At 43.4% G+C, this 27,673-nt stretch overlaps 1 protein-coding gene across 2 annotated transcripts in view; it reads right to left on the bottom strand.

Moving 5' to 3' along the window:
* Window positions 1-2,435: 2,435 nt before the first annotated feature.
* The window catches only part of nfatc1 (nuclear factor of activated T cells 1), a 43,480-nt gene continuing 18,242 nt past the window's right edge, over window positions 2,436-27,673 (bottom strand). Inside the window, exons 7-10 of one of the 2 annotated variants that reach the window (XM_079368375.1) lie at window positions 21,241-21,296; window positions 18,572-18,704; window positions 12,611-13,210; window positions 2,436-4,178 (exon numbers count right to left, since the gene is read on the bottom strand). In XM_079368375.1, coding sequence (XP_079224501.1) covers window positions 4,123-4,178; window positions 12,611-13,210; window positions 18,572-18,704; window positions 21,241-21,296 — 845 coding nt within the window. In that variant the 3' untranslated portion in view covers window positions 2,436-4,122. Of the gene's footprint in view, window positions 4,179-9,784; window positions 10,265-12,610; window positions 13,211-18,571; window positions 18,705-21,240; window positions 21,297-27,673 lie in introns of those variants that run through there. The other variant, XM_079368376.1, reaches the window with a different exon arrangement.

The following is a 27,673-nucleotide window of genomic DNA, read 5'->3' as shown; positions in this document are numbered from 1 at the left end:
AAAGAGCAGATGCACAACACTCGCGGCGCATAAAAACAGAATACACACAGGTGTAGTCACACAGGTGTACAAGGCTTCATCATGAAATGTCACCTCTTGTAGTAAAGTAACAGGAGAGTAACACAAGACGATGATGATTGAAGTGGCACGGACAGTTCTCAGTGCTCTCTTCTTCCCTGCATGCAACGCCTCTCTCTGTGGACCGGACTCCCTCAGCTTTCTGGCGATGCTGCCATTACACCACACTATGATGACCATCATGCCCCCCACAAAAGAAATTGGGAGAGTTTTTAAGAAAGTTTCGGCCAGTTCAGGGTGTTTGTTTTGGACTGAAGTACCCAGGAGAGCAAAGGACAAAGACGTGAGCCACACAGATGCAGCACAAAGCTCCCTGTACCTGTACTTCTTCAGCAGAGGATAAGACATGGGGTAAATCACAGCATAGTATCTCTCTAGGCAGATACAGGTCAAACTCATTGGCCCACCGATTTCTGCATAGATAAACACAAACTTGATGAAATACAAGTGTTTGGCAGGCCATATGAACAGGCACAAAAAATGGAAGATGGCCACCAAGTACTGCAATTTATGGAAGAGAGCCAAGTTAAAATTCAGGATATCGATTTTCTTCTTGGATGTGTAGAAGAGCCACAGCAGTTTGCTGATAACTGATTCTCCTGTGATAAAAGTTACAATGTCGATCATCATGAACATATAAAGTTTGTTTTGGCTAAGAGGACTACAGTCCAGAGATGCACTCTGGTTTTGTGTGTCGTTGTACACTGCCTCCATCCTACCAGACTCAGGTTCAGAGTGGAGAAAGACAACTTTCAGAAGCTGCTGAAAAGAAAAAAAAAAAAAAAGTTTACTCCTTAATGAACCATACACTAGATGAATACTCAATTCTGATTGGCTGCAGGGTGTCAATTAAGTAATGAAAATGAAAACTGTCATGCTTTCCTACTTCAAGTGTAATCTTTAACTTCTTATCCAGAATATGTCGACAACTGTACAGTAAAAGAAGAAAGAAAAGTTATACTATACGGTCTACATAAAAAAAAAATAATAAAAATATTTCAACATTGACCTCTCATAAGGTTGTGGCTTACCTGGTATATTCAGCACAGATGTCATCAAAGAGTGATCAGCACAATACTTCACAGCCTGACTTATAATGAAAACTAATTTCCCTAAAAGACGTGACAGGTGCGGAGCCGCGGAGCTCAAACTGTGAATCAAACACGTCCTGATTTTCATAACAGCATCAATGTCATTATCAGTCAAGCTCAGAGCGTGACAAACAACACACACACACACACACACAAACAAACAGCTGATCTTCATTCTCCTTGTGTGTAAAAATCCGGCAGATACCACGATGACCACCAGGTGTCAGCGTGCACCAGATCACAACAAACCAGCCTTTAATATTCAGGGTAAATCTTAGTGATGTGATTTTAAATAGATCTATGGTTTAGTTTGTTGCTTGTTGTCGTGATGTCATAAAATAAATAATTATCAGATCTTTTTGTGCTTATTGGTTCCCTCTGTGTTCAATGCTAACATTTTAAAAAATCTGTTTTTTAAAAAAACAATTTTAAGGCAGCATGTGCATCATTTACTCATAAATACAGCAGAAATTAAACGAGGTAAACGTCTCTCTTAGTTAGGACTGTCTGCAATGAGTGAGAAGCTCGAGTCCCGCTGGCTGTGTTGTTGTTAGAGCTGTGTTTACACGGACACTGCTTAATTGAACGTCATAAACCATTTTAAATCACAGTCATTCTATATAGTTTTACATTTCCACAGTCTGCGTTTGTGCTGCGGGACGGTTGGTACATGGTCGGTTGGTTGTGTGCATGGTTGGTACTCGTACTTATGTTTGACAACTTTAAGTAAAATCTATCTCTTAGTGACGCACCGGTGTGATTGAACATGTTCATTCGTGTATTAAAAAAGAGTTCTTGCATGACCTCCAAAAACCTCCAACGTGCTGCTCAGTCCGACAGAACGATCATCAATCTTGGATAATTTGATTATATGGAAAACCCTTTCAGAAAGGCAACAATGCAAAAACTCTGACCTGCTGTGACTTCCAGCGCTCTTAAGTAAGTAAAACAAGTTACATAATATCATACACAACTTTTATATTAGTGCTGATGAACTTCATTACAGCCCATAGAAAAGGATTAAACACGATCAAACCTTTCTCAAGCTTAATATCCTTAAGACATACTTCTAGTTTACATAATTGGTTTTGTATGGCTTCATTGATACATATAGTTGAGTATCATTTGCATACAAAAAGAGGGTTTCCTCATAATATTACCCAGAGGAAGCAAACTGTATATAAGGGGAAATGAATCAGTCCAAGTACTGAACCTTGTGGAACTCAACGGCTAACATCGGTGTGCATAAAAGACTTATCATTAACATGAGAGATGAAGATGTATTTATTGACAAATACACACAAAACAGGTCACAAAGCACACGTAATGAGCTGTAGTCTAACAATATCTCCACGGTAAACATTTCCATATGGCTTATTTTAGGCCTTCAGTTACAAAGATTAAGACTCATAAATACATGTAAAAAATGGGAACAAGTTTGAAAGCTCGTTCCGCTTTTCTATAATAAACAAAGGAGTAGATAAACCACAGTATGTAGGTAAGCATGTAAAAGAAGGTTTATGATAAACATGAATAAACAGAGCACATGCTAAGAGAATAAATATGAAAATACAAATATTGAACTTATATTTCTGTATTGCTGTTCTTTGGATTAGAGACATTTTCTGTTGCGTTGTTTACATTCTTAGAGAGGCTAATGCTAACTTCTCGTTGCATAGCTTCCAGGGAAAAGTCGAGATGATTTCTTCTTTGGATTCAAGTCAAGACAGAACAACCGTAGCCATCACGTTAACTCCACAGTTAAGGTTAAAATGTTCAAGTCTGTAAACGCGTTATGTGGACGGAGATATTCTGTGTTAAGTGACCCAGCATGACTCATCAATCTTTGAATACACTCACTTTTTAATGAAAAGGTAAACGCAAACTCTTAAAGGTTTGGCAAACATCATCGAAAAAGTTTGTTCTGTGACTTTAAGTGATGCCCGAAGTGCCACCGCAGCTTCACGGGCTAAGTGCTTATTGTTGGTAGTGAATACAGAAAATGTATTCGATTTCATTTTTATTGCACCAACAAATGTCAATACAAAATTGCTAACCAGATATATGAGATGAAAAGCAACCAGATTCAATAAACAAGGGGTGTGTGTGTGTGTTGCTATAGCAACAAGACAGAAGGCTGTCCACATTCGAGTCAGATCGTGTTTGAGTTTTTCTACGCCGCTGTTGCTCGTGATGGTTTAAGTTGGGTCGTGTAAAATAATACTTCAAAAAGGTTCAATCTCAACCTGCTAAGACGAGTATTTGCTGTTTAAACCGCGCCGTCCCTGTGACAATACTCTATTTTGTGCTACTGGTACTCGTCATGACATTTCCCCATATTAGCTACATGTGACAAAAATATATATATTTGTGTAACTTAAAAAAAAAAAAAAAAAAAATCACTCATATTTCATTTTGAAGCTGAACATGTGCAGGCCACACGTTTCTGTTTCCAGTTAAAAAGGCACTTCTCTTTTTATTCTCTCTCTCTCTCTCTCTCCCTCTCTGAAGTCAGATATGCAAACTGAAGCACTACACATACTGTATATACAAATCACATGACTCAAAGGCACCGAATAGATTTACAGTCGCAGCAAGAAAAGACACATACAAAATAATGTTTGGTCCTCTTTAAGCATACTTTGCTGTGTGGGTTTGGGATGGCAGGTTTAGGTTGCTACATAATCATTTTACATGTTTTTAAAAAAAGGCAGTCTTAGTCAAATGTATTTGTTGTGTAATTCATTTCAAAATGCATTATATAAGAAAAACAAGGCACGTGTTGGACCCTGGTCATCTGCACAATAGATTTACATTTGTTCTCCTTGCATTTCCTTTTTCTGCCGCTTCCTGCATGCTGTAGTCCAAGCATGAAAAGCATAAAGTCTATTTTAGTCTGGTGTTTCCCTTTTTTTTCTCGTTTCCTGTCACAGTTTTCAAATGTGACAGGAAACTACGCATGGCTGTGGACGGAGATGCTGGACAGGTCGTTCCTGATGATCTCATTGACTGCAGAAGAAGAAGAGAGAGAAAGGACAGTTAGTATGTTGTGTGTGTACGTTAAACTGACATAAACCCAAAAGCTTTCTACTGGACATCAGTGAGTAAGTACAACACAAGTGAGGCTCTACAGAGGAGGAAAAAACATCCTGAATATCCTCACTATCAAAAACCATCATCATCAGCATCCTTCATGAAAGAGCTGGGTCTTTAGCTTTCTCTTAAAGGTGCAAAGGGACTCTGGGAGTCTAGCTAGAGACGAAGGACCGTGTTAGGTTGGATCATCTTCATTGAGTGTAGACCTGGATTAAAGGACCTTTTTGTCGCTGTAAGGGAGCAGAAGAATTTATTTTTTTTGTCACTTTAAAATAATAAATGAAAATAAATAAAAAAGCTCGACTACAACGAAAACACTTCTTATAAATAACAGATTTTTTTCTCAAATTAAATGTAAAATGTTTGCCAGTAGCCAACTATTTGTGACTTAATATTTACTAAACAAACTTATAAAATACAGTAATGTATGTAAGTGTCACTCTCACTTCAATATGTTGTTTGTATTGCAAACACACAAAGCTTGTAGAGAAATTTCCGACTGTTTACCTGCTAAACGCTCGGATAGTGTGACTAAAAGGATAATCTGTGTAAAATAGCCGAGTCATGCTGGAGGAAGTGATGCAGACTTGTGTGTTTCATCATCAAGTGACACCTCTCACACACTTTTTTCACTCTTCATATAACAATTTTACAGTTGCATCTTTAAGGCACCATCTTTATCTGATGTGAAAACAATCCTCTAAACTCTATAGGAGCGGTTATTTCGTCCTAATAGAATCAGGCTCGGCTATATCTTAGATTCCCAGACCTTTTTTTTTTTTTTTTATCAGGAGAGATGATGCAACCTCCCCCTGTCTCTGCAGGATCCAGGTGCACTTGTTTATCTGTTTTTATCAGCTGTGTTCTTTGGCTGCAGAAGGGAGAGAGGGAGGATGATGATCTCAATGTTACAGAGAAGTTTGACTGAGGCTGAACCAGAAAATAAATAGAAATAAAAGCGCTGATAGCAACAAGAACAAATCATTCCTCCCCTAATTTTTCCCACTCTCTTTCTTTAAGAAGAATCCTCGCCACAGTTCCTAACCTTCCTCATTATTTGAGCCGGGCCTCAAAGTCAGGCATCTCATTCTCCTCTCACAGGGCTGAGAAACGTGCAGAAGAAAACGGGAACACCCCTGGAGCTGGCCCCGGGAAAGTGAGCCAACGGGCCGAGGGAAGGAGTTCCCTCTGAGTGACTGGACCTTGGAAAAGCAGCCTGGAAACCCGAGATTCCCCTAAACACAATGGAATTATCTTTTTTTTTTTCATCTCAGAAGTTTATTTTCATCACAGGCAGCAGAGCGGGCCTGCCCTCTGTGACCCGGCTATGGCAGGCTCGTTTCCTAGCAGAAATACCACTCACTTCCTATCAGTAAAAAAGACGACTGAGTGTACGTGCCTGGCAACAACTCCCCTTAAATACTATCTTTGGGTTTTTCCAAGTTTGCAGGAGGCTGCTTTTGTAAAAAAAAAAAAAAAAAAGTTTCATAATCACCTTCAGGTAATAAAAAAAACCTGAGGAGAAACGTTTTCTCTTCTGAGCAACACATATTTGAAATTCTAACTGAAGTGGTTTATGATAGCAGAGCTAACAGAGATTTGTTTTGACATGATTTTTATGTGTTTGGATCGCTGATCGTCTTGCTGCTATTAATAAAGGAACATGAAGATCTCTCATGAGGTCTGATAACGACAGAACAGCGGCGATCTCACATCAGCGTGTCACACAAACACAGGGACACGCTGAATCTATTATACGACCACGAGCAGGGCGAGCTTCACATCAATATGTGTTTGTGAAGAACTTGGCAGTGAGGAAGAGACTCGTCCACACAGCTCTGACATTTTCTATTCAGGTGGTCGAAATAATCGTCTCTTGATTCATCAGCAGAGGACCGGAAAAAGAAAATCTCATCAGCCAGTTTAAAATGTTCGTCTTAAAGGGACACTACACTATTTAAAAAAAGAGTAGACCGATGCACACTTCCTGTGTACAGCCTTGTCCCCATTGTTTACACCAGCAGGCATTTTACCAGTGATAAATGGAAATGAAACATGCGATTAAATTCATGATGATTTATGTCACAGTGTTAAATCTACAGATGTTTTCACCCTAGCCTAGCTAGTTAGCACCAAAATTATTAGTCACTTAAACAACTTATTAATTTATTTTAGATGTTGGGCCTTGATATGCAAAGCAGCTGTTTGCCACTAGATGGGGCTGAAGCCATAGACTGGCTGTCGCTCTGGTTAATGGGCCTGTTCTCCTGCTCTGATACCTGGATGTAAACACGCTCGGTGAACAGATAGCATGGATAGCAGTGTTTTGACTAACTGAGCTGAGCTTGCTATAGGATCAAACTCTGATCCAGAAAACAGAGATACAAAAGTATGTAGGCTGTGTCAAGTTATAGTTTGCAGAGAAATTTTAACTACATTTAGCAAAAGGCACGAAAAGGCTAAGGCTACTAGCGCTGCTAACATTAGCCACACAGAGCACGAAAAGGCTAAGGCTACTAGCGCTGCTAACATTAGCCACACAGAGCACGAAAAGGCTAAGGCTACTAGCGCTGCTAACATTAGCCACACAGAGCAAACCAAATTACATTGTCTACTTAAAGACAATTTTAAAATACATTTCTCTGAAGTTTAGCAGATTTTTTTTTCAAATGTAGACTACCCAGTTAAACCACATTTAAATTTCTGTTTATCAGTCGTTCAAATGTGGAGCACATAGCCTTAGATTGCCAATATCCTGACCTGATCATTAGATTGAACCAGTGAATCTATTGGACATGGCAGGCGGTGAGCTTACAGGAACATATGACACAATAAAACATAAATCCAAACGTGCCAGAATGAGACGTTCAGAATTAAAGCTAAGATTTCAGCGAGCTAAATAAAGGAGGACCTGGCAGTCTCTCCTCGGCCCCACGGACGCCACAACATTGACTGTTTATGTGTCCGTTGTCATGGCCCACTTTTCACTGTGTCGTCACTTTTGAAGTTGAGGATCTAATTGAAACAGAAGTCAATCTATTGATCTCTTAAGTGTGTCTACAACAAAAGTCCTAAAAATAGAGTCAGCACCAGAGTGACATCTGTGTCATGGTGTGCTCTCTGCTCCCATCGATCTGCTCGGGAGAGCGTCGGGAACAAACAAACAGAAAACACACAGAGCGAGCGGGATCATTCAGAAAACAACTCAACTGATGTTGGTTGATCTTTTGGGCCAAGTCGAGCTCCATATTTGGATTCATTTTCTATTATTTCTGCTTTACATATTGTTCTGATCATTTTAAGTTTCATTTAAAGTGTTAATGTACATTTTTTATTGACAGATGTTTTTTCTCATTTAATGTAATCATTTTCAAAAATGTGTTTTTACTTGGTTGCCTTGTATGTTTCTATTTTAAGACACAAAATATTGTTATGGTAACTAAAACAAACACACGACTGTTGACTGCAACGATAGGTTTATTCAAAAGAAGAAGGCTTGGCTTTGACATGAAGTAATCCAGGAAGTAGTTTCCTGTCGGCAGCAGCTGCAGCGGATTGATACAGCTCGACTCCCTCGCCAGGAAACCCCCGACGGACGAGGAACTCCCAAACAATTAACACGACAGCACTGTTAGCCTCATCAACGCGATCTGGTCTGTAATAACACAAGACTACAGAGGAACTGATCAGGAACTGATCAGGCGATAATCAACCACGCCACATCCCCCCTCCCCACGTTTACACAAATATAACCTAATTAATTAAAAATTGACAGTTATGTGGATGGTTACTGTAGAAGCCTCAATACATCTTTTCTAATGGTTTTGATTGGCAGCCTTCAGGCGGCGGAGTTTACTTAGTGCTCCTTTAACTCTCCTCCCGTTTACTGCCACGTGTTTTTGAGGCTCCTTCTGCCTTACTGCAGGTCAGTCCCACGGTCACGTCCCGAAGTTCAACACAGATTTAGACCCTTTTTTTTTTTTTTTTTTAATCCCTGTTGTATTTCCCAGTGCTGCAGAACCAATAAAAAAAGGAGAGTTACAACAGTTCCAAGAACTATCAAAAAGTTCCTGTGGTGTGAAAACGCCTGTTGACCTTTTGCAATTAACTTTCCTTTGAAAACTCCCAGAGACGGAAGTAGAAGTCAAAAATACTCTTTGCTTATTTTCACACAAAAACAAATTACAGCATCAAACGCAAGCAAACTAAAAACACCGAATCGTAACAAGTTGGAGTTCTGCAATCATTTCCTGTCAACTCTTCACTCCTTCTTTTCTTTCATGATGGCAGAGGGACACATCAAAAAGGCACGCCTGCTGTTGCCATGGTGCTTTCAGACGCTGTCACTCTGGAAAGAAAGTCCTGAAGTTGGGGAATCAGCTCGTGGCTCTGCTCTCACTGAGTGTATGTCGGTGTACAACATTTCAAATATGGAGGAAATTCCTCCGAGCAGCCGATCAGGATGTGATCAGGATTTGTGCGTCTCCCTGCACGGCACACGATGAACGAATTCAGCCTGACTTCAAAATCGTCCGACATGATGAAGAGTTACAGATATGTCTGACTTTTAGGGAGAGACACGAGTTTGTTGTGATGCACACGGGACTTTCACCCAGAAGACAGCTGAATGTGTCTGAGAAGAAAAACAATACATCGACATATAATCAATAAAAAAAGCTTGAACACACATATTTGACCTGAGAAATGTTGTCCAGCATGCTGAGCTTTGAAATGCATTTCAGATATGATGTCTGGATGTCTGACCTGGAACAGAGGCTGCAAAATGAGCTAACGCTGGAGGGGCCCATTGGATGTATTTTTGCAGCTGGTGTGTTGCTTTTCCATGAGCAACAGTTTTATTTGTATTGTATGAAACTAAAAGAACACTGAAATTGTTGGTTGTTTTTCCAGCTGCAGAATTAGCTGCTTTGGATTGCATTTTATTGTCAAGGGTTTTTAATGTTTACGCAAACATCTATTCAATCAGGAGGACGACGTTTTAGGATCATCTCTCTCAAGAGTAATCAGCGCGAACCGACTCTGAGCCTCAACATGTCAAAAGTTGAAAACTCGGAGCCAACATTTAAGCTACACTGAAGTGGGAAAGCTTTTTTTGTTTTCCTGCCTTTACTGTACGGATAGGACAGTGGATGAGAGAGAGAGAGAGAGAGAGAGAGAGAGAGAGGGAGAGAGAGAGAGAGAGAGAGAGAGAGAGAGAGAGAGAAGGAAAAGGAGCCACAGGTCGGATTTAAACCCGGGCCACCAGCCTCCGTACACGGGGAGCGCACTCTAACCACTACACGCAGGCGCCCCGGGGGGAATTGTTTTTAACGACATTTTTAATTGGCTTTGAATTCAATCGCATCATACTGGTGTTATTACTTAGAAATGCATCAATGATTTTTCATCTGGCTACAAATGAGACTTTGCAGATGTGGACGTCGAGGGATATGTAATGAGCTAATTATATATTCCTTCCAAAGGCATCGTGTTGTATCATTAACCTATCATCATCCAACTTGAGGAGGCAAGTGAGTTTTGAGTATAAAATGGGATTTAGTTTTTAGTCACAAGTTCAACCAAATACTTTTCTGATGATCCGCTGACGTCTCTGGTCGTCAATTTGTGCAGCCCTGTCATCTAACAAGGCCACAACACGCCATAAAAAAAAGGCCTTTCGTAATGCTCCTCGGCTCAGATCTGGCTTCAACGTGCACGTTTTGCTCGTGTTACCTCACCGCTGACCAAAAGTCTTCGGCACACTATTTGTGCAGCATAACGTATGGGCTTTGGCTGTGTCCTCCAGACTCTCTCTCTGAGCCAAAAGGAAGCATGCAAACCTCTGCAGTCAGCAAGTTTTATGGCAGCGTGGCCGGCCTCCATCTCCCTCAGAGTTCAGACCGTGCTCCCTGCAGCCTATAGCTCCAGCTGCGGCTTGGGGCCAGACAACACTGTTCAGACTTTCCATGAGCAGACATGTTCGTAACCCCTCAGGGGGACTGTTTGAGAAAAAAAAAAAAAAAAAAAATGTGTAACAGCAGGGGATCATGGCGAATACGAGAGGGCTGAAAAAACAACAGATATCCGCTCTGATGATGGACAAAGGGCAACTACATAATCTAGGTACAAAAACATAGATTGGCCACCGTGTCGTCCCAAGCTTTACATTTGCACACGAGCTCTGCCTTCAGTAGAAGGGAGAAATTGGAGTCAGAGATTTGCCGATGTTGCAGAGGAGCGACTCTGCGTGTTGCAGACAGGTCAGGGGGGCGTAAATATCTCCTCTTGAACTTGCAGTATAGACGGCTTCTGATTGGCTCTCTGCTCAGTCAGAGGCGGGATGTACGGCGCAAATCAACCTTTTGGGATGTGTTGCGAGCGGCTGCTCTTTGACTGTATGCAGCACATTTCTTCTGTTGATGCTTTCTGCTGCTAAAATGACTTTGAACGGAAGAGTTCTGCGTTTTTAACGTCATGGTTTGTGAAAAAAATCGAACGTGGCTAAAAAAACACAAAACACACCTCAAAGTCCTCGATATGATAAATGGGAGAAAGAAACGGAAATCTGTGAAGCGAGAATCTGTTCATGAGAGAGGTTTACGACAAGAAGCTGATCTGATAAGTGGTTTAAATTCATCTGTTTAGATTCACGTTGGTCAAATTGTTCAGCTAATAAATGAAATTGCTCATTAATCATTTCACGATTATCCTTTACATCCGTCAATCATTTCAAGAGGTTTATACTAAATGACAGCCCGCACACACACACTCACACACCCACACGCCCCAGTAAATTACTTTAATGAGAGTGAATGTCTCCTAAAAATCTCAGGTGTCTTAGTTTGGCTTTTTACGATCTTGGCTCACGTATAATTACAGAAACGCCACACCTGAGCTCGACCATAAAGACGTGAAGTCGTGTCAAACTCGGCCAGAGTTTTTAATGACGTGAGCAGCCATATTAAAATCATGAATATCCCCTCAACCTGCCAATGAAAACAAGAGTAATTGGTGCGCTCATATCTGTAGAAACGTCCTCATTGGTGTTGATATACTTTCATCCCGCCCTCCTTTAACTACCTCTGCTCTACACACGAGCAGCGGCGGCACCATTGAGAGCGTAACAGCCAATCAAATCTCACTCCTAAAGAGCGAGCTATCCGTGCAGACAGCGCTAATAACAAGTGCTAATGTAATGACCCAGACTGTTCAGAGGAAGTGGCACGGGAACAGTCTGAGTCGTGCGTTCCGACAACAGCGTCTCGCCCGCCGTCGTCAGGAAACCGGACCAGACGATTCAGCGGGGGGGCTCTGGTTTCAGATCAAAAAGCCCCGCGGCTCCATCCGCTGATAACTGCTGGTTAGTGTTTTCTTCATCGACTTGCACACAGCTCGGGAATGTTTTTTCTAGCGCGGAGGAAGATCATTTATCCAATTTATTTCGAATCACCGCAGCGCAGACCGCACGGCCCCCACTGAACCTCGGCGGTGAGCGCAGAGGGCCAGAGCGCTGAGATCATAAAGTTTGTCCTCCTAAAACTCTGCTCTCTCACAGATAAATAAACCTGCAGTTAAAGGAGCTCGTCTCTCTCTGGGTTTGAAGCAGCCTTCCACCCTCTGAACTCATTAGTGAAAGAACCTGACAGCAGTGGAAAGAAGGACCCCAAAGGCACGAGAATAAAGAGAGATTAAAAACACCAAGACGTGTGAAAGTGTCTGCTCCCTCTACAGAGTCACGTCAGCGACGGCGTGCTTCCACGTTGTGAAAGCGAGCACGCCGTCTTTGCTGAGTGACTTAACGGCAAAACAGCAGGTCATTAACTCCCAACAAGAAAGCAACTTTCTTTTCCCCCCCCCATGTGATGGTGTTCCTGTTAATGAAACAGAGGCCACAGGTTCGGCTCCTGCTGAAATAATCAGTGAGTCATATGAGTGAGATTGATCAAAAATCCCTTCTGTACCTGAAGATTGATTGGGGGTCATTTCATGCTTGAAGGCAGAAAAAAAATAAAATAAATCTTTGTCCGGTCAGTGGCCTAAAAAAGATTGTTCCCAGTGTGATTATTTCCATGGACTGGATAGAGCTCATTAATAATAACTGGATCCTCTAAGTGAACAATAGCAAGTTGTTATTGTCATTGGCATTTCTTGTTTTTAAGTGATGTACAGTATGTGCACACAAAACCAAAATGAGGTCAATAATAGCTAAACTTAACAGAAGGATGAACTCTGTGGTGCAGAATGAAGAAGAGGCCAAGCTGACCTAAATAATCGGATCTCTGAGACTCAGAGTTTCCTTCATTCCTTGATTTAAAGTTCATCTTTCTGTGGTGTGAATCACTCACCATCATCCAGGTACATCTGGTCCAGCTCCTGTGGTTCTTGTTTGATGCTGACAGCCAAAGCAGGGGGGCTGCCTTCCTCCTGCAGCTCGTCCCGCCCGCCCTCTGACACCTTGGGGTGCTGCTGAGCTCCTGGGCTGCTAACAGGCGGCGCTGCTGCTGCCGTCATGCTGAGCGCGGGGGAAAAAGGGGCGTCAGTGGGAGTCGAGGGCGAGGCCGGGGAGGAGCAGGAGGAGGAGCTGCTGGGTGGGTAGAGGTTTGGCGACTGGAAGCGCCCGGGTGTCTCCTGGATGATGGAGACGTGCGGGATCGGGGACGGTTGGATTGCGGGGCCCGCAGGGAGGCACTTTGCGAAGAGTGGCGGAGACAGGTCGTGCAGTTTGGGGCTGGTGCTCGGTGAGGAGGAGGAGGGCAGCTGGGAAGGCTTGGCTGCCAATCTTTGCTGGCTGAGAGAGTAAGCCCCGCCCACCACACATGGCCTGGGGTCCGAGGGCACCATCGGGGTCAAGTATGGCTTTGGGAGCAAGGACAGACCGGGGCCGTGCTGGCCACACAGCAGAGGGGCGTCAAAGTCGTCATGTGGCTCCGTCTTTATTGTGGGAACTAAAAAAAGAAGAAGAAGAAGAAGCTCAATCAGAAAACAAGAAATCCAACTGAATCAGTGTGAGAGAGGGAGAGAGAGAGGGAGAGAGAGAGAGTGAGCGAGTGAGTGAGAGAGAGTGAGGGAGGAAGGGAGAGAGTGAGGGAGTGAGTAGGGGAGAGAGCGAGGGAGTAAGGGGGGGAGTGAGGGAGTGATTGAGTGAAGGAGTGAGGGAGTAAGGAGGGGAGTGAGGGAGTGAGTGAGTGAGTAAGGAGGGGAGTGAGGGAGTGAGTGAGTGAAGGAGTGAGTGAGTAAGGGGGGAGTGAGGGAGTGATTGAGTGAAGGAGTGAGGGAGTAAGGAGGGGAGTGAGGGAGTGATTGAGTGAAGGAGTGAGGGAGTAAGGAGGGGAGTGAGGGAGTGAGTGAGTGAGTAAGGAGGGGAGTGAGGGAGTGATTGAGTGAGTAAGGGGGGAGTGAGGGAGTGATTGAGTGAAGGAGTGAGTGAGTAAGGGGGGAGTGAGGGAGTGATTGAGTGAGTAAGGAGGGGAGTGAGGGAGTGAGTGAGTGAAGGAGTGAGTGAGTAAGGGGGGAGTGAGGGAGTGATTGAGTGAGTAAGGAGGGGAGTGAGGGAGTGATTGAGTGAAGGAGTGAGTGAGTAAGGAGGGGAGTGAGTGAGTGATTGAGTGAAGGAGTGAGGGAGTAAGGAGGGGAGTGAGGGAGTGAGTGAGTGAAGGAGTGAGGGAGTAAGGAGGGGAGTGAGGGAGTGATTGAGTGAAGGAGTGAGGGAGTAAGGAGGGGAGTGAGGGAGTGAGTGAGTGAAGGAGTGAGGGAGTAAGGAGGGGAGTGAGGGAGTGAGTGAGTGAGTGAAGGAGTGAGGGAGTAAGGAGGGGAGTGAGGGAGTGAGTGAGTGAAGGAGTGAGGGAGTAAGGAGGGGAGTGAGGGAGTGAGTGGGTTTGTGGCTAGGAAACCGGCTGCCAAACAAACACTCTCATCAATGAGTCTCTGTGTCCGAGCATGAGCTCCCTCCCCGTTTTGAAATATTCACAAAAAGGCAGAAAAAAAGCCGATGAGTCATCAACACGAGAAACTTCCAGCTGCTTCTATAATGAAAGGCTTGTTTTCTTTGGATCCCTCTCTGGTGCTAATACCCACTAAATGTGCGATATGAAATATGTTGCTGTAACAGCAGCTTCAAACACAGCGGGGGTCGATCATTTTAAATAAATGACTGAGAAGACAAAGAAACATTAAAGCTGTTTTTTTTTTAACTCAAAGTGCTGCACACGCAACGTCTGCCGGGTTCAAATACGACTCGAGTGAAGAACATCGAGATCGACAACGTGGACCGTCAATCTGCTGCCGCTCCTGACACGACATCCATCTTTTATAACAAGCGTTTCGGTCCAGAAACAAGCAGACGACAGCGAGGCTCTGACCCTGAGCTTCATCACTAAAACTGGATCGTGTCCTTCTCGACTCTCTGCAAAAGCTGGAGGAGATCCCAATAAGAACCATGTGCACGAAACCGAAGTCGATGCAGTCTCAGACTCAGATTTTTATTACACCGAGATGTTTTCAGATTTGAGTTTTTTTGAATGCCGCAACTCCCCATAAATTAATCTTCACTGTGCTACAGGTTGTCACTGTAGACTTTGCAAAACACAGACACTGAAGGGCATGAAGAAGAGGACTATAGATTGGTATAGTAATGACGTATTTTTGTAAGCCAACCCGAAAAAATGGTGCCGGTGGTTCCTACGAAAATTCGTCTATGGGATTTTTGCATTGGATTTTGGATCATTGCAGAAAATAAGCTCTGTGTCAAACACACGTTTCTGACGCGTTGCTGTTTTGTTCAGCTGGATAATCTTTACAGATGAACATCATTTATATGAAGTTTGAAGAGTTTATGCAGCCGAGAGAAGTAAAAAGCTAACATTATGCTACAAGCTAACTACACCGCGGTCGGTTTGTAATGACGTCACGGCCGTTATGCTTCATCGATCTAATCATCGGACTTCACAAGATAGCTAAACGTTAGCTTAATAAGTTGTTTATTAACCTAATATTTACAAGAACACTGAAAAATAAGACTAGAGGCTGTAAGGAGGATTAGGGAGAGAGTTCCCCGCGTGATGACGTGTAATGTCTCCATGACAACCACTGTAGTTTCAGTTAGCTACTTGTTAGCAACCACCGTTTAAAGTTCGCGTAAAAACTTTAAAATTCACAAGTGAGCGTCTTAGCTAACGTAGTTTATCTCGTCTAACAAACCATCAACATCTCTTCAGCTTGTGTTAACCACAGACCTTATTTCAGGCGTCTAAACACAAACCCATTCAAAATCCCCATTGACTTTTAGAGGTTAGAACCACGGCGCTAAAATGCTAACTCACTTCCTGGTTTTAGGACTCAAAACTACACCAGTCTATAGGGAACACGGTGGTCCCCATATTGGAAATGCAAGCTTGACGAGAGCTTGAGACGTGCAGGATCATGAATATTTTGGTTGCTGAAATACTGGATTTTAAGAGTCCAGATCTGGGAAACCTTTCGAAAAAAAAAAAAAAAAAAAGAACTTCTTAATCCAGCAGGGTTTACACGACAAAGTTGCTAATTAAAGCAGCGAGTGAAACGTGGATGTGTCATGCGCTAGTGAGGCTTCAACTGTAAAAGAGGAACTGCGAGGAGATGGTTACGCCAACCGCAGCACTGAAATAGCACAAGCTCCACTATTTTCAGCTTGCTAGGGAGGAAGTGCGTCTGCATCTGCCTGCCTATCCTCCACGGGCGGAGCAGACGCACAGAAAGAAACCAGGAGAAGTGCAAATGTTTGTGTAGCAACCAAAGATAGAAGTTTGTTTCGGTGGGTTTCCGGAGTGTGAAATCAGCCGTGCGTAATGTGCGTCCCAAAATAAATCTGTTGTAACACCTGCTGCAAGGAAAAGTCGCTTTTCAGTTTCCATCTTTTCATGTTGTTGATTTTCCATCTTGATTGTTGTTATCAGCAGAGTCTTCATTCTCATCTGTTTGTTTAAAAGTCTGTTTATCATGTTATGGCACTAACTTGAGTTACAATTAAGAATCTTCTGCTGCAGTTAATCAAACGAACTATAGATTGATTTTTTTTTTTTAAATAAATACAGCAGAAGACAAGTCTGAGTAAATGTGTCTCTGAGTCCTGACTGTTTATAATGAGGGAGAAGCTGGAGTCCCGCTGGCTGTGTTGTTGTCAGCTCTGTGTTTACCTTCGCCTTGTGTATAAAAGCTGTTTTAATTCAGCACTAGAGAGAAGAAGAAGAAGAAGAACACACTCAATGATTATTTGGATGTCACGTGAGCATTTTCAGGTCTATACACTGAGGAGCAACAAGCTAACTGAAGGGAGCTAACGTTAGCCTGCTAACACAACGCTGGCCAGGGGCAAGTGCAGTTTTGCTCGCCACTTGCGCTTAATGATGGTACATTGTAATTGATAACTCCTTCGTGTGAACGTGAGTAGAGAAGGGTTGGAGGTGTCGCTAAACTGCAGTTTGTTTTGGTTTCACGGTGGAGCTCAAGGGCGACATCTACTGGATCAAAAAAAAAAAATCACACTCTCTCCTTTAAAGCAGAATATACTTAAATATTTAGCCTTTCACAGTTTCTTCTGTTTTCTATTGTACATTCAGGAAAATGGAAGTTTCACCTATAAAACACCTGAAGAAGACCAGGTAGAAACTTAGTGATTTCATAAAAGAGTTTTTAAACCAATCCGGCATATCTTCTTCTCCAGTGTCCGATATGTTACCCAAAAAGTTTTTTCACAGGAGCTAAACTCCAGCTAATGCAGGAACAGTTCAAGTTGTTTAAAATTTTTTTTAGCTCTATTATTATTTTTATTATTATTAAAGTTCCTTAATTAAAAAAAGAGACAAAAAGACATTCACATACATTTAAACAGAACTTGGTTTAGATGTGTTTTTTCTTTGAGGATTCCCGTTTTCTCATTTGCTGTGAACTTTTCTCAAAGTCTTGCAGATCTTAATCTTCATTGAATCTTTCAGACTCTCACTTTTTCATGAGACACTGACCAGACGAGCTGTCCCCCCCCCCTCTCCTCCTCTCTGCATCCCGAGGACAATGCTCCACTTTCACAGCGGGGCACTCCGTCGCCCACGTACAGGGCTGGGCTCCGTTCGCTTGAATCACAGCTTTGAACCACCCACTGGATTTTGTGCTCTGAGCCCAAAATGCAATTAACAGCGGTTTTTACATTTCATTTGCTCGGTCAGTGTTTATATTTAGCTTGGCAATAGGGTCCTCTATTCAAATAACATGCTTTTCCCATGCTCGTCTCCCCGCCCTGCTGTGTCCACTCAGTGCTGCCTTCATGCAGCTACAGGTACGGAAAAGAACAGATTTTATAGATTTATTTTTTTTACTATAGAGGAATAATAGAGTTGCTTTGTTCCTCCCTAGAAAACCGCTGAGACAAAAGGGAAAACAAACCGTTTTTATTCAGATGTAAACTGGTTTAAATGTTTCTAATTAGTCAGGAGATGAAGGAAAGAGAAGGCACAGAGTGGTGAAGGGATGACGGGCAAAGTTGGAGAGAGGCAGAATACGAAAGGAAGTGCAGAGGGGTTTGAAGGGTTGTTTCCTGTCTGGGAGATAAATCTGTGTGAACATTTTGTGTCTGGGAATCGTTTTAGACAAAAGGCATTCAAAGGCCCCAAATGTAACAAATCAAGGTGTTTGCTGTACTGCATAATTTACGATCGATTGCTGTGATTGGATGGCGCCCCTGCTGATGACCCCTCTCTTCATGAGACAATCTTCAACCTGACAAGTTCAAGAGAAAGAAGCGTGTTTTGCTTTAAGATAATTGTGTGGGCTTTTACGCCTTCAAAACTCAAAGGTCAAAGGTCAAAGGTGTCTTTATTGTCCTCGCGGGTGGACAGATAGAACGACAGTGGATGGCACGGGAAAGCCTGGTCACCCGCATGAAGGACCGTCGAACGCTCGATATAACGGCTTGGTTATATTGCGCCAAGAAACGTGCGTTCTTTGAAAACTGGGCACTGTCTGGATATATTTTGGGATCAAAGTGATCTCATGCACGACATGTTTTGTGAATGTTCCAGCAGGTTGCTTCATCCTGCAGCCGAGGAAGCTGGAACTGCTGCAATGCAATCACATCTCATCACACCTCTGTGACATTCACGTTGAAGGTGAAGCGTCAAACAGGCGCCCTTAACTGGCACTCTGAAGCTTCAATGTGATTTAATGAAAACAAATATCAGGGAGAAGGAACTCGATCGGCTCCGTCGGCCAAAAGAATCCTGAACCTGCGCTCCCCTCTGGAGTTCAGGAGACGCAACGGCGTACGTAGCTTTGTTTACCGTTAGCAGGGACGTAGGTGAAGCGCTGGTACTGGCTTCTTTTCCTCTTTCCGTTGCAGACGTAGAAGTTGACGTGGACCGGAGTGGAGAGTCTTTGGTTTCGATACGGAGGGATTTCAACGAGAAGTGAATTCTGCAAAGAAGAAGAAGAAAAAAAGGACAACTTTACTGAAATTGGCGAAAGCATTTGAGTATGTTCGAGCAAAGCCACATGAGTTTCAAACTTTAACCTTTTCATTCCTCGGCTTACTTTCTATCCGTATTAAGAGTTGAAATTCATTAAGGTTTTTTTTAATTATTCTAAAATCTTGATGCCGGTTTTTTTGCACCTTTAAGTTTTCCTGATACCGATACAAACATAAATCCTTTAAGTTATGAAATTGAGAAATAAAGCTTTTTTTTTTTTCATTGTTTTCCTTCACTGTTTTGCTTTTATTTCTTGGTCTTGCTTCTTGTTTTCATTTCGTTCCTTTGCATCCCTCTCCTGAAGGTGTGTCTGTTTTTCTGGGCAGAGAATAAAATCGAGTAAATCTGGTAGTAATCCCAAACAAGAGAGAGAGCGAGCCACGATAGAGAGCCGCGGTTGTTTGCACAGTGAGGAACTCAGCCGATGTTAATAAATTGGATCCGGGGCTGTGCAGATAGTTTATTTCCCCAGCAGAGTTTCCTGCGGTCTGAGAGCGGCTGAGGGCCAGCAGCGACCAGGTTGAGTCTGTGGTCACGTCAGCTCCTCGTGTGTTTCTATACGTGTGTGAGTATATACAGCACGCCAGTGTGTGAGGTGCTGCTCGGTAGCGCAGCAGGAAGTCATCAGTCTACTAAAGTGTGCTGCAGAGAGCGAGTGACCCCGACGTGTCCAGGTGAGAGCTGACACACGTTTTATGAAATCACCGCAGTCGTAAAAATCAAGTGAAGCCAGATGAGGCTTTTAGGCTTCTCTTATCCCAGAAAAATATCTGATAAAAACCTGGAAGCTGTCCACTATTTTTACCGTCTACAGTTTAAATGTCTTCTGCATGAACTGGATTATTAACATCATTTGAAGCCTCTATGAAATAACGACGACTCTATGACCTTACAAAGCAAAAGAGACCGTCATCCACAAGATGGATTCTCTTATGTTCTTTATTTTTGAACGTTTTGAGCAGACCTGTGTTTTATCGTCGAACTATTTCAACCCACTGAAGACTGAATGTACTTTCAATTTGTGTGAAAAAGCAAGAAGCCCACAAAAACAAGCTCTGACATGTTTTTCCCTGTCAAAAATGATTTCTCTGACGCGTAAAAGGGAGGAGGGGGGAAAATGACCAAATCGTGCATGAAGAAGCATTTTGGACTCCCTCAAGTGAGCACTTTGAGAGCAGTTTATAAATGTGACGCGTCTAATTGTGAATAATTGTTATAATTAGGAGCAGAGCGTTTCTCTCGGGGAAGGTCAGTTTGTGCAGGTGACGGAGGCAGTGGGGTATTCTGAGTGTGTGGCGGAGCAGCAGAGGTTAAAGCTGGCCAAGGAAGCGTCACTGTTTAACATGGGACCAATCCAGCAGACTGGAGGAGGGGGGGGGGGGGCTTTTGTCTATTCAGGCAGACAGATGTGTCCCAGTAGTTACTGTATGTGTGTATGTGTGTGTGTGTGTGTGTGAGAGAGAGTGTGTGTGAATGTTTTGCACTCAGAGGACTGAGGGAGCAGGTGCATCGCCTCACATACAGGCACCCTCGAATCCCCTCGTCTATCTCCCAGACTCCTGTGTGTGTGTGTGTGTGTGTGTGTGTGTGTGTGTGTGTGTGTGTGTGTGTGTGTGTGTGTGTCCTGGGCCAGGACAGAAAACACTGCCAGGCACCGACTCCCACAGGTTCAGCGTTGAACTTCTGAAAACCTTTTTTCCACACGTCTCAAACACAACGCGGCTGTTCCTCCCGTCGGCCGACAGAATCGACCGTCATGTCTGACCACGGCGCGTCTCTTCCATGTTCACACAACACGGAAGACATGCTGTACACGGCTTGAAGGAGAAAACTGAGAATATGGAGGCCACTGTACATGACATTTACCCCGGGGGTCGAGGTCGGAGCTGTTCTACCCGGGCGCCTTCCTGCACAAAGAGACGTACCAGGGCGCCACATCACGCCACGCTCAGGAGGGCGACTTGATGACGTCAGTGTGAAAATGTCTAAACGGACGAGCAGTTTAACTTCTATGTCTTCACACCGCTCGACAACTGGGCTGATATAAACTAGATTTTATAGATTGATTGATGTAGATTTGTTTTAAAATGGATTTCCAGTTTTTTTTTTTTACATCTTTGAAGTTATTCATCATTCAGGAAAACCTGAAAATATAAAGAGTCAGAATCTCAACAAATAAAACCTGGACTTTAGTTTTCATCCCTGAGCGTGACATCACAGGGCTGTCGTGTGAGTACGGTCGACGCCATCATCCTTCTTCTTCTTGTTGTTACTATGATTGTGCGCTGGCCCTTTAACGTGGAGTTGAATCAAAGTGCAGATGTGTGCTGAGTGGAGCTCTTTAACTCGCCGGTCTCTTGATTCAGACATCTGTTTGTTTCTTCAGTCAAGACTGAAAATATTGAGCCACTTAAGCCCAGTTTGAAGATCGAAAACAGCTGCTTTTATTTGTCACGGTAACCGGTGTCGCACGTCTCACTCACCGTCTTCGAGGCGTCTCTGTCCACCTTGGCCTCGGTCTCCCAGAGGTGGTGACCATCTGAAAAGGAAAAAAGACGGAAAAGCGACTCATGACACATTCAGGAAATAATTCGACCTACTTGGCTTCCAAACAGAAATGAAGAAATGGAACAGGCGCTTGTTGTTGTATCATCGGCGAGTTATAAAACAGCAACGGAGAGGTATCGCACACGTCACGCACGTCTGAGCCGCCGTCCATGAGCTCATCGCCTCAGTCTGACAAACCTGAGACGGAAAGAGACGACGCAGACGCAGACAGAAATCTGATGCAATCTCCCACAAAAAACAGATTCATACCAAAGAGATGAACGCCGAGAGAGACTTTGACTTCATCGCTGTGAGGAATTCCGACATGCTGGAACAGCTGGTCGCCTCGTTATTACACAACGGCTGGAAAACGACAACTCCACTTTGAGACATCTTCATTTTGTGTGTTCTCACAGGACTATCTCTGTTATCCCCATATAATGACTGTTGGATGCTGGTAATGGTATTACCAGGGTATTACCTCTATTTCTGGTAATCTGTTTTTTTTTGTTTTTTTTTTCACTTCTTAAAGTTGCCACATTAAAAAGAAGTTTTCCCGTCAGGAAACAAAACAGAACATCAGATGAGATGTCGGGAAAACACAAGCCAGCTGAAAAGCAAGCCTGATTTGTCATGCTGCCCAAGGACTTACTTTTTCTAACCAATTTATTAGACACAGACGGAAGCAATTGTAAATTCTTGAGACCCTTGACTCATTTAACGAGCCCGAGACACTAAATATGACTTTAAGTCGAGAAAACAGTCGAAGAAATCCAGCGAGAGTTGCTGATCAGGCCGGAGCTACTTGACTTCTCCCGGTTGAAGTTTTAGCTGCTGGATGATGTGACATGGTGACTACTGGTCATCATAACAGTGGCGTCCCTCTACTCTTAATGAAAAATAAATCTAATAAGAGGAAGAGTCTCGCAGAGCCAAACCGGTCACCGCGTCGCCCCGTGCCAGTGCTGCAGAGAGACCTGGCTGAACACGTCGTTATTCTGAAACAAACATCTGGGCTGTTCGTGTTCCTGTAAACCAATCAGAGTCTTAATACGAGGATGTCCATCGAGCAGTGGCGAGGCGAAGAAGAGAATGCGTTTAGTCGGGTTCATTTACGAGTGCAGAGGCGAGCCTTACAGATCGTGCAACAGACGGGTTGTTATGGCCGACCATACGGCGAGACGATGGGGCTGAAAATAAGCCACAAATACACCCAGTAAAACAAACTACACACCTTACAAGAGTCACAATCAATGGGGTTATTATCACCACATAAACTCAACGATTAACCAACTCAAACCCCCGTGACTGCCTGTACCGGCCCTTTAAGGGCTCTGAGGCCTGGAGCGCCGCTTCACCTGGGCTGGAGACGACAGCAGCCCCAAATCAAACAAAAAAAAAAGGTGGATATTATTGTTTAACAAATATTTAAATCTCTATTAGAACAAAGTTTGTTTTTTCTGTCCAAAGTAGGAACGACTGAGGTGCAAAGCAAGGTGAAGGAACCAGGCATGCAAGCGAACGCACCAACGTGTGGTGACTTGGATTAAAAATAAAATGTGCAAACTCGAAGGCAAAGAGGTCCGAGTGTAAACCAGGAGACATGAGGAAGGAAAACAGTGTCACACAGGAAGTTTTACAGGATCAGCCTTCATGCACAGAGACACTTTCAGAAAAACATCGAACGTTTGATAGAAGCAGCTTCGACTTGATCTTGATCTTGTCAGAAGAGATCTGACGCAATTAAACCAGCTGGCGGGTAAACTTTGGCTTCACCCTGCTGAATCTTAACTCAACAAAATCAGATTCAGAGCTCCGTCTCTACCAAGCTGTTTGTTTGACTAAAACTTCAGTCTGTGTCTGTCTTTCCTCTCGTCTCTCTCTCTCTCGTCTCTGGCTGCCTCGGCTCACTTCGGGAACCTCTCCAGAAGGGAAGCCTTCGCCGCCGATGTCGATCCACAGGAGGTAAACATGTTTTTCAGATCTCGCTCTCGCTCGCTCTCGGTCTCTGAATCACGCTCGCATCATTTTTCACATCAACGCGCTGATAGAAGAAAATCAAACGCAGCACTTTGTTTTCGGTGCCCGGGCCACCTATAGCCAGGAAACTTTTTGAAAATAAGAGCTTTGATATGCTGAATGCGTGGGATGCCTTTGTTTAAAAAAAAAAAAAAGCATGGTGGATAATTGATTACCACAGAATGTAATTGATAACCGCAGAATGTTCCAGATTTATAGAGCAACATCTGCACAGCGCCTGGCCCGATCCAATGAAGAAATTTAGCCACAGTTACTCTCCACTTCTCCTCCTACTAAATTTCAGCAGGCACAATACGGTTTCCAGCTCCCCTGGCCCACTGTGCTGGATCCAGTCCAATATTATCCAAGTTAAACAAGTCAGCCGAGAACCACGCGGGGCGCATAAACCCTGTACCCCTCTCCAACTCTCACTACGCCCAGGCTCCTCGCGCCTTGGCCGCGTCCCAGAAGTCTTTGCAATTCACATTTCGTTAGCGATGGTCTATACAAACCCTCAGAAGAGACATAACACAGAGACGTCGACGACACGGCGCTGGTGTGCTGCACAGAGTCACAGCAGCCGAGGGGATCAAACAATATACAATACACTTATTTGTCATGTTGGGTTTATAAGCAGAATCAAACAGCTCCTTGTGCTCCTTAATTGGAGCTGGGTGGAGTGAAATGTTGGTGCCCAGAGTGAAACAGCGGGATGGCGTGTGCCCAAGCCCACATAACGTACAGTAAATATAAACACATGCTCTACCCTGAACCATGTGGCGGGCTGAAAGAGTTCCCTTGTGCTCCGGCTGATGACTAAAAACTTCTTCCTTCCTAACGCCCTGAAAACACATGGAGTGCAGAGGATTCATGCGGGCCGCTGCGCTGTGGAAGGATTGGTGAGCGAGCCGAGCGTCGACCTGATAAATGGCTGCAGTGAAGGAGAGGGGGGGGGGGAGTTCGCTACTTAAAGCATAACATCAACTACATAATAAATAATAATGTTAATTCTCTTCATTTATAGTGCACTCTTCATATGAGTGGCAAAGGGCTTTTAGGACTTTAAGTGAAATCTTAAAATCTATTCCCATCCGAGCTGGGAGTCGGTGTCAGAGGTCCAAACAGGAGTGATGTCACGTTTTCTTTTGGTCGTGGTTAAAAAAGCCCGGCGACTGAGGTCTGCGTCAAACCCCGGAGCTTCTCAAAAAAGGGCCCCCGGCGATTTTAACGAATCGTACGCTGTAATTTGTGAAAAACATAAACCTCACTGTTTATGTGGCCGTAATTGATTTGTTTATGAAAACGGCCATTGTTTCTCAAAAGTGTCAGGAGCAGCCAAAACCACTGAACGGCTTCGAGGGGAAGTCATTGTGCTGCGAGTGCAAAGAAACCCTCCCCGACGCCCGCTGACCATCTCTCCCTCCAAACCAAACCAAACCAAACGGCTGCTTCAAGCTAGTAAAGAGCTAGCGCTGTGTTGTTGTTATAAACAGCCTCGTTGCCTCGGATGTTACATCGCCATCATTTTGCTCTCGTGGGCTTTAAGGAAGATGGTTATCTGTGATTTCTGCAGGTAATTCCAGGCACCATCTGGCAGCCTTGCAGTCTGATAATCCTCTCACAGTTCAATTTCAGGTCCTCTTATTTCTACAGCTGCTCTCGCCAAGAACAATTAGGCCGAATTATTGGATGGAGAGCTCTTTTTTTTTAAAGTTATTTGAAGGTTCAACCTTTAGAAGAGATGGACAGGTGAGGAGGATGGGTCAACAAAAAGGCGCTACCCTCTTAGCTGAGGAGTTTGATGGATCGGGGAAATAGTTATTCCCAGGGAAACTGAGAGCAGCAGAGCAGGCAGCTGTCCAGTGCAGCAGGCCAGATGTTAAAGTGCTCTTTTCACCAGAGGGTTTTTTTTTTTTTTCCCTGCAAGGATTTCCTCCAAGATCTCCACTCAAATTAAGTTATTATCAATCATGGTGGGGAAACACTGAGGAGAAAACCATACTTTAAAAAAAACAATGACACAAAATAAGAAAAACTAAGTGTCCAGAACGAGGCTGGAGAGAACTGGATTTTGATTGGCTGAGGGGTGTGCATTATTAATTTCAGACATACACAGTTCACTTAGAAGATGCTTTTATCCAAATTGAGAGTAAGAACCACACAAGCAAGGATCTGGAGAGGACGGAAACAACATCAGGAAGAGCAGGAACAGCTTTAAGTACGATCGGACACACAGGAGTTGACAGGAAGTGACAAAACACAACATGGACGATTCTAATCAACATGAAAACCATCCTAAATATCTTTATCAAACAAAACCATCTTCATCACTAGTGTCTTTAAGTATGTAGGTGTTCATTAAGAGCTGGGTCTTTAGCTTTCTCTTAAAGGTGCAAAGGGACTCTGCAGATCGAATGGAGTTTGTAAGTTTGTTTCACCACCGGGGGGCGACAAAGGAGAAGAGTCTAGTTAGACACTTAGGACCCCTGTTGTTTGTGCATGTTGGATCGAAGCCTTCCATTGGCAGAGCGTGAAGTACGGGAGAGCTTAAGCTAGGACTTTTTTTCTTTAACAATTACATTTCATACAATCAACGCCCATCTACCTGCAAACTGTAATTTAGCTTTTAGCTAATTTATGCTTTCATTTAGTTTTTCATCACATCTTCTGCCAAGCCTACATTATGAATACATTATATTTTATTACCTTTGCTACGAGATGCTATCTGATTGGACAACGTACACTAATAAGTCTGGTCAACCATGAAATAAAAAGTTGATTTTTACGTTTAAGTGCTTTCAAGGCAATCATGGCGTGACTGACGCCGGTGGGATTCTATCATCGAACTGCATGTACCATCCACATTTGGTGATTTTAAAATCTTCCCTGAACTTCTCGAGAAAATCACCACATGATGGCAAAAACACAAAGCTATAAACAAGTTGACTCTTTGAGATACACGTGTATGGTTTGAAGAAAACACAAATCAGATTAGTAACTTTCCTAAGTTTTCTTCCTGATTTAGATTTTTTTTTTGTCCCTCACTCTTTCATTAATGTTTGTATTTTGGCACAGGACAAAAACAAGATATGAGAGGGAAAAACATAGCATAACACAACCACGAACTGAGGCGAATACGGACAGCAGGGCTTAATTTCCTAAATGGAGTGACTTTGACTTATCGGAGACAGCATCTTCTCTGCAGGCTGAGGCGCGTGAAAGCAAGGTGAGATGGACTCAGGTTTCGATTACACGCTGATGTCTGCAGCGCCAAGGACATGCAGTAATCTCTCATGACAGATTGCCTGTAACCAGGAGTGACAACTGAACTGATGCTATCTGGCTTCTTTTAACTGCAGGCAGAGGACATGGGGGGACATGTTCTGTAGTTACTGTTTTCAGATGTTGTGCGGTGACTGAGGAACAGGTGACAGCGGGTGTCTCTGAGGGAAACAAGGGATTTCCTTCTGAATGAGTCACAGGTAGCAACCAGCAAGACAAAAACATGAATGTTAAACTGTGCCTGCACACAAACAAAACAGCAACCCCTTGGCTGGAGTAATGAAGCCGATACAGAAAAAAAAAAAAAAAAAAAAAAAAAAGCTGCAGTTCCTCAAACGTCCACTTGAGGCTGCCTCCAAAAGTGAGTCAAACCCCACAGAGCCCCATATTAAAAGGCCCAGCTTTACAGAAGATCTAAACATGTCAGCCTGGTAAAAAAAACCAACCTTTTATAGTTTCTGTTTATATCCATGATTACTGCGCAGAGGTACATGTTAACATGAATACGCTGAGGTGGATGCTGCAAACTGTCTGCTATAGGAGTCAACTCAGCTAACAGTGACAACTTTTTTTATGTTTGTTGAGCCTTTTGGGGATTTTTCATGGAACTATCAGACAAGTTGTCTGTCCCAGAAGTCTTCACCTCTTCACCTTTTTGAAATCTAATAGTCATACGTCAGCACTAATTAGCAGGTATTGGTGCCTGTGCTAACCTGGCTAGTTAGCTTTTTCTGTGTTTTTCATACAGTGATATATCAGCGGCGGCTTGTGCTGTAGCGTCAGTGTCTTCAAACATTCTGTTTCTGAACAGATGTCATGTCGCCCAAACATGTTGGTTGCTGAATTGGAGATGATAATTTTGATCAATCAAGAAAAAGGCAAAGTGTGGGGCCTTTAGCCTCGATACAAACAGCTACCAATCCTCCACCTGTCAGTCAAATCAGCCACGCCCTTAAATGTGCTTATTTATGCATGACTCTTTGCAGTTAAACATATTTGATTGAAAAAAAAATAGTGACAAAAATGAGCGAGGTTCTCCTTTTTTTTAATAACTCAGGCTTTGAGAGC

Source organism: Symphodus melops (assembly GCF_947650265.1).
Source record: "Symphodus melops genome assembly, chromosome: 18".
In the NCBI taxonomy this organism is placed as follows: Eukaryota; Metazoa; Chordata; class Actinopteri; order Labriformes; family Labridae; genus Symphodus; species Symphodus melops.
This window is presented reverse-complemented; position numbering and strand designations above follow the sequence as displayed.